An 8,388-nucleotide genomic window follows, 5' to 3' on the forward strand; every position below is an offset into this window, starting at 1 on the left:
TTTGACGCTAGTCCGAAATGTTGGTAGGTACCTATAATAATATAATATACATAATACGACCGGAACGGTAACTCGTAGGCGGTGCGCGGCGGCGGAGCAGTGCACGCAATGGGGCGGCGCCCGACGGGACCAATCGGAACGCCGACCGGGCGTCACGCCCAGAAACTATCGGTCGCGTCGCTGAATGTTTACCCGTGTTTTCTCCCCTCGACACGCACGGCAACGGCAACGGTAACGGTGAAGCGCGTGTGTGGCGGGAGGTAGGAGAAACGCGGAGAAACTACGCGTAGAGAATAAACCGCGCGCGAGACACACCGCTGCGGATAGAGAGTGAGTGAGACAGTGAAGGTAACGGTAACGGTGACGGATTGGTGACGAAAAGGAACGCAGAAATCGAAACACAGAAAACGTACATCGCGCGCGCACACACGCGCGTATATACGTGCGCGGGGGAATGAAAATAAAACAAATTTGTATATATTTACGCACGTACGCTCGGCAGCGGCCGCTCCGATGTTTGTGTATTTGTTGTTGTACCGCGGCGCGACCGGACGGTGGTGGGGAGAGCGGCGGCGCGTCGTAGGCGTACACCAATAATAATCGCGCGCGTATAGAGATACGTGTGTACCGCCGCGGACAACGCGTGTGCAGCGCTATCATTGTATATTCATTCGCGACCGTACCGCCGTCATGTGCAGCAGGGCCGCCATCACCACGTCCGCGGACGATCAACTGCAGCAGGGCTCGGAAGCCGGCGCCGATGCCGCAGCCGCCGACTCGTCGCAGCAAGCAAACCTCAACCGGTACCGGTTGCATCTCTACAATTACGCGCTGCAGGCCGAACGACTGCGGCTGTCAGGCGGATGGGGCGCCGTGTGCCCCGTTTATCCGGCAGCGGCCGCGGCCATCTACCAGCCTCGGTTTCCCGTGTCGCTGTTCCATCCCAACGGCGGCGGCGGAGTGGCCGGTGGACTGCAGACGGCCGACGAGCCCAAGCCTCAGCACAGCTACATCGGACTGATCGCCATGGCAATACTCGGGTCGGCCGAGGGCAAGCTCGTGCTGTCCGACATCTATCAGTATATACTGGACAATTATCCGTACTTCCGGACCCGGGGCCCTGGCTGGCGCAACTCGATCCGGCACAACCTGTCACTCAACGACTGTTTCGTCAAGGCCGGTCGATCGGCCAACGGCAAGGGCCACTACTGGGCCATACACCCGGCTAACGTGGACGACTTCAAGAAGGGCGATTTCAGACGACGGAAGGCCCAACGCAAGGTTCGCCGACACATGGGCCTGGCCGTGGACGACGACGGTAACGACTCTCCTAGTCCACCGCCACCTCCTCCGCCACCACCGCCGCCGCAGACTCATCTGCAGCAGCAGCACCACCATCACCTGCACCATCATGTGCAGCAGCATCATCACCAGCAGTCACAACATCTGCACCACCAGCAGCAGCAAAGGTCGCCGCCTGCTTTGTGGCAGTCGTCCGCGGCTGGTCACCCACATCACCCGTTTTACTTCCAACCGGTCGTACCGCAACCCACGGCTATTCTGCAGCAGCAGCAGTTGCAGCAACAATCCGCGGCGCTCTTGGTGCCGGCTAGGGCACAGAAACGGCAGTTCGACGTCGCGTCGCTACTGGCGCCAGACCCGCCGAAACGCATGTTGCAGCAGTTGCACCGGAACGATCCGATGGTGGCGTTGACCGCAACCACTGGCGCCGGGAGCAGCGACGACGATGACGAGACGGCGACGTGCGGCGGCCGGAACGGCGTCGGTGGCGTCTGGGAACCGGCGGGCCTGCTTCAACGTTACTACGAGCAGCAGCTGCAGGCTGCACACCGGCTGCACGCGTTCCGCCAGTCGTTGGGCCTACAGAGGATGATCGGAGGTGGCCCGTGGCCCACTTTCATCGTTCAGGACCGTAACCAGACGCCCACGCCGCCGTCGCTGCAGCCGTACGCGGAGGACACCACACCGATGACCGACGACGCCGTCTGCAAAACCGAACTAGTCGACTGAGGTAAACGCTATCCGCCGTTTTCCGATTTTTCTATTTTAATAATAATATAATATATTATATATTGTATACCTACCTATTAGATATAGGTATACTTACTCCTTCGTTTCGTTTCGGACTTGCCTGCGTAGACGTCATCGCCTGACGATTTACAATTTCCATGTAATATATATATTATATAAAGTCAAACTGTAAATTTTTCGTAAAACAAACCAAATTAGTTCGTCCAAAAGGCATAAATTATAAAGATGATAATTTAAAATTTGAGAGGTTGCTAATCATCCAACACTCCTCCAAAATCTCGCCTATTATCAACGGCGATTAGTTCGAAATTTCCTTCCATTTTTGCGTACGGTACACGATAATTTATATATAATATTATATTGTGTATATTATGAAAAGTATAGGTCGTCACTGAATCAAATCATATTCACGGTGATCATCCTATTACTTGATTTCGGTTTTTTTCCCAGTGATATAATGATACGTATAGTACCTATTATTATAATATAATATTATGTATAGGTACATTTATATAAAATATGTAGCATACATACAAAGTAGGTACTATATAATTTAATATCGTGATGATGTGTATTATCAGTCGAGTGGTGGTCGTTTGGGCGAGTGTAATAATATAATTTTGACCATATTAATGAATATTCCGATTTGGATAGTATCATATTTTATACTATTTGGGAGGGTGAAATTAATTCTACCTTTCGTCTGCGATATGCCAATATGCATCTATAATGGTAAATGTTGTTTTATTTCAAATCACTAAATTATAACAGTATACTATATAGTACTCTCTATTATATGTTATGTCATATTGCTATATCATTATAATATCCTTTTGAAACTATATAGAGATATATAGTCCATTGTTAATGATATATGTTTATGTCGTATGTGCTTTAATTTTATTTATTTCAATTGGAACTGTACATTACTTTATGTGGCGTATAAATTAATTTACCGATAAACCTATATTCTTATATATTCGCCCAAACGGTCTACGGCTATATATACTGTATAGGTGGTATGTATAAGAAAATAACTGCGATGCGCAGAAATATAATATATATATATAATTGCTGTCCGACTATTATAATTTATAACTATATATATAGTATATATTATGTTTAACCCTGTTTGGAAAAGTTATTATTTATGTTGTGTTATACGATGTTTAGATTATCGATAATATAGAGAAATGTTTTTAAATCGCAATAAATTAGGTAAACATATTTTTTCTTGTTCTTGTAAATCATGTATAAAGTTATATTATAATATTGTGAAAAACGAATCAAACATCATCTGTAAAATTGATCGATAGATATACGTATATATTAAATTATATCTACCTATATTCCGGTGTTTAAAATTGATTATTATTATTATTATTATTTATTGATGAAACAACACGAAATTACTGTTAAAACGTTAAAACGTTAATAAATATTATTATGTTTTGTATATAAATTTATTAAATATTATTAAAGTCCAGTCCTGTTACTGTAACTATAACTACTTATATATACTGTATCATATTATATTAATATTATATGAATTTACTGTTGGTAGCTTTCAATCCGTGCCTACCTATATACATGTATGCGTGTGTGTGTGAAAGTGTGTGAAAATTCACATGTCGCGTAGTCATCCATGGCGCCCGCGAGTCGTTTTAAAACCGCAATATAAGTGCGATCAAAATCGTGTTATGTATATATATATGTATGGGTGTAGCTTATATTTCTACTTCGTCTGTGGCAGAAAAGTGGAACCCGGTCGACAATGGTCATGAATTAAATTTCCAAATGATATGCCGACACAAAACAATAATATTATTATATTATTTTGGAGGTAACTCATCGTCTATACTATAGCTACTGCAGTATATAATTTTGTACCTAATCAATTTCACTTGTGTGCCTATTATATATGTATTTGAGCGGTTTTCGGGAACCGTCAAAAATAATAATTATTATTTGTACTACAATAATATTGTTATATCGACGAGTGGATTTTCTCGGCCGCTGCGCAGTGCAGGGCAATATAATAGGTAATAAATCAGTATAATTACTAAAAATATAAAAAAATTATGTACAAACAATGATCGCCTACAATATGAACGTCATCGATCATCTATATCTATATATAAGTTCAAGTGGTGTGAATATAATTAGAAATATCTATATTCTACTGGAATAATAATTATTTATATTTATTTGTTTTCGAAAAAATTCGCAAATCAATAAACTTATACCTACTTTACAGTTAACATATGCGGTGCAGGTCATTAAATTATTATAAACATTCCCCAGGTATCTATAGATTTAATTTACCAGCTATGTTCTATGATTTTGTTCCACTATTCAATGTAATGTACAAAATTGTGTTTAATTATTTATTAAATTACGTGAGTAATCATTTATGTGCAGTCAACATATATTATTTTATAATCTGTATAAGCTATATTATATGAGTCGGCGTCTAATGTGAGTGTGCTGTAATAAAATCATTTTTTATTTGCTGATGTATACCTATTATATAGACAATAGACGTATAGAAGTTGTCTATAATACATATATTGTGTATGCGCAGGGAAGCAACGAAGGTACTTACCTACTTAATTTATTTTGTTACGATTTCATTTCATATTCTTACAATCGGCTTATTTTTTGATAAATAAATCTTGTAAAAAATATAAATTTTTCGATTTTTGGTCTAGCATTCTATATTCAATTTTGAGATAAGTTGTTCATGTTAATGCTACAAAATATTTTATACCCCAGTATAACTTATAAGTATATAATATAATTGATAAAATATAATTAAATCTTGACAAATATCTATTTTGCAGTAATCATTAAATGATTGATGTAGGCCATACAGTTGATTTTCGAAACTAACTTATTATAGGTAAAATATATACACAGCAAGCATTCACACAAACTGTTGTGTTAAAAACATTATTATTTTTTATTTATATAAATATATATATATATAATTATTTGCTATAATATTTTTTGTATTCTTTTATAGTTATACCTATGTTATTATGTTGACGCAGACGGATTTCAAAAAAATGTTCCAAGCAAGCAAAGCAATAATATTATCTTATAATTTGAAAACATCAATATATTTTCATAAGTTTCACAATACAACATTTCAATATGCTCTAAGTTATTTATTATATTTTTTTCCCGTACAAAATATAATATAAATGTGATGATAGTCAACTTTTAGATTGCCGAGTGTTGAAATAAAATGATAACAATAACGTATTATTATGTCTCAAAACAACCGTTAAAAGTACAAACCCCTCGTGCATACTTAATCATATATATTTATACTGCATAATACGAATATAATGTTCTTATAAATAAATGTATAATTGTCGCAGAAATCAATCGAAACGTAACATCAAAAAAATAATAACATCGCACGCAATCATCATGTATATATAGCATTAAAGCAAACAATGCAAATTATTAGATGTGTCGGTGCTTATTATTTATATTATTGGTATATATTGTTCAGTCGTTGTTCACTTTGCGATGATGTGAAAGTGAAATACGTATATGACACATATATTTATTATATACCTACACTGCAGTATACATAATGCATGTTTCTCATTGTATATAAAATGTTCATGATAAATTGTCTTTCATGAAGTTTATGGATAGGTAATATTTATATATTTTAATAGTATTTACACATAATATATTATAAACGTATTGTGCGTTACACAACTCTAGCACTAAAATATAAAATGCAAAATATCGTTTGCCCAATATTATTATAGGTACCTATGTATATATTATATATATATTTATAAGTATAGTTGATTATGTGTACCTGTACCGGCTGTATCTATTTATGTACCTAAATTTACTATCAGGAGTGTTTGCCGTGGCTAATTTTGAATAATATACTATATATACGTTTTTTTGTAAAGAATGACTATATAGATACATATATTTTGTATACACAATAATGTGATAATATTCGAGTTGCAGTAGGTATACATACCTAACTCCCGCGTAACATCCGCACACGTAATCGCCGTTACATAATAATAATATATGCCGGCGACTTTTTTATACTATTAATTTTTATAAAAACAAATAAATCGAGCTTAAAAATACTAATTTGAATATATATATACATATAATATATATACAACTTACATTATTACAATAATACGTATAGGTATAATATTATATTATAATAATACAAATTAAAAAATAATTTAATATTATTATTATTTTTTGATTACATTAGGTTAAAAAAAAATTGTTGCACATAATATGCATAAATAAGTATAATAATAATAATAACAAAAAACAACAACACTATTCTTTGTCTGGTTTTTTTTTTTTTTTTTTTTTGAGACCGTTTTATTTATTTAACCGAATAAATAATAAATAATTTACCTTGCAAGAGAATTTCAACAGTGTATTTATATTATATACTATTAAAATTTCTATATAATAATATACTCATTACGAATATAAATTATATTATATAATAACTGAAGCTATATGAATCATTACAATAACATAATAATAATCGCATCCTTGGTTGTATAAATAAGATAAAACAAGTTTTTTTAGTAAATAAAATACAAAAATAACATAAACCGTTTAAATATTAAAACCTATACCAGATATATTTTATCCTCATTGTTAATTGTTATAACATATATAATTTTGACGAACACAAATCCCAGTAGTATTATAGTTGTTTTATTTTGATTTTACACTATTACATCTTTATTTATTACTTACTTTTAAGTGTATCATTACAATTATACCACACAACATCTATATAGATAATATTGGGCTCTAATCTGTATTTAATTTTAATATACCATGACAATCTTAAGATGAATTAAAAATAATGTGGTGATATTGAATTTTCAGTTTTATATAGATATTTAAAATGTATACACTATAGTTTGTATTAATTTTAGTAAATTTTCACGTGAATAGAGGTACGCCAAAACCAAGATACATCAATATAATATTATATAGTGCTATATTTTATATTTTTTCGTGGCAGAAGTCGGGTTATACAGCTAAAAATTAATGTTGGTTTGAAATTAATAAACTCAAAAACTACCGGACTGTTTTCAATAAAATTTATACCAATAGATTCCTGGAGACTTGGTAAGTGTTTTTTTTTTTTTTTTTTTTAATTTTTATTGTTAGATAAAGATTAACTCACACATGGATTTGTTTTGAAAAAGCAATTTTTTCGCCTATCTAAATAAATGATGATACCATTAATACATATTATGTTATTATTTTAATGAGAAGGAATATGATACATACATTTTTTTACAAAAATATTTAATAAAATTACAAATATTTGACCCGGGCAACGTTGAATGAAACAGCTAGTAATATAGGTAAGATTTAATCATTATAATGTGATTATAATATAGTTTTCCCGCCGAAACAAATCAAAAAAATTATTGATTTTGGTAAAAATCGTATAAAAATAAAGTTTCTTTTATTAGTTGAAACCAAATCATAAATATGTTATTATACTAAAATATTAAAATTGTGATTTGAAAATGTTCAGCAGTGAGTCGTTAGTCTCGACTCTCAAATACACCACTACCGCTTGATATATTTAAATATGTATGTATATGTGTTTACCTATTAAATTTATTCGTTAAAACTTATACGTTATAGGTAAGTATACTCACGTCGATATTGTTCACTCATCGGTGTATTGTTATTATTATTGTTTATGTTGTGTACGGACGCGTAAACGCCAACAACGAAAAAAAAACAACAACAATATAATCATAACGGAATCATTTTTCGTCTTATTATTATTTCGTTATTAGCGGCTACAATTTGTATGTATACACAGGTATGTAACTCTTCAAGCCCTCGACGTGGAATAATAATGGGTACGACTTAATATATATATATATATAGAGAGAGAGAGAGAGAAATGGAGTGATGAAGAGAGATGCAGTGAGAGAATGCGTTATATGTAATTGTAATGTACCCATTATGAACAGTTGGTTGCGTGGACATAACGATTTCGCGGGGATCAAACAACGTCATCGTCACGTTTAAATAACGATGAGGACCGACTTGGGGCGACTACCTATTTAATATTATAATATAATTATTAGAGAGGTACCTCTATGCACACACGTCGAGACGTCACAATAAATATATTGTAACACGATTTTTAGAGTATAACTGAAAAAACTGTTTGCGTAATCAGTTATCGTAATATTTATAAATGCAAATAAATTAAAATAATGTTTCTTTTTTATTGAAATTATTATGTTGTTTAAAAATTGATATTAGAACGAAACTATA

The 8,388-nt window shown here is 34.5% G+C and overlaps 1 protein-coding gene across 1 annotated transcript; it reads left to right on the forward strand.

Annotated features, from left to right (window-relative positions):
• Positions 1-234: 234 nt before the first annotated feature.
• Positions 235-3,459, forward strand: LOC107167764 (uncharacterized). Its single transcript, XM_015516945.2, has one exon. The coding sequence runs from the start codon at positions 691-693 to the stop codon at positions 2,029-2,031; it is 1,341 nt and encodes a 446-aa protein (XP_015372431.1). The 5' UTR covers positions 235-690; the 3' UTR covers positions 2,032-3,459.
• Positions 3,460-8,388: the final 4,929 nt, after the last annotated feature.

This window comes from Diuraphis noxia, unplaced genomic scaffold, assembly GCF_037042655.1.
Source record: "Diuraphis noxia isolate RWA-SAM2 unplaced genomic scaffold, SU_Dnox_SAM2 contig0005, whole genome shotgun sequence".
Lineage (NCBI taxonomy): Eukaryota > Metazoa > Arthropoda > Insecta > Hemiptera > Aphididae > Diuraphis > Diuraphis noxia.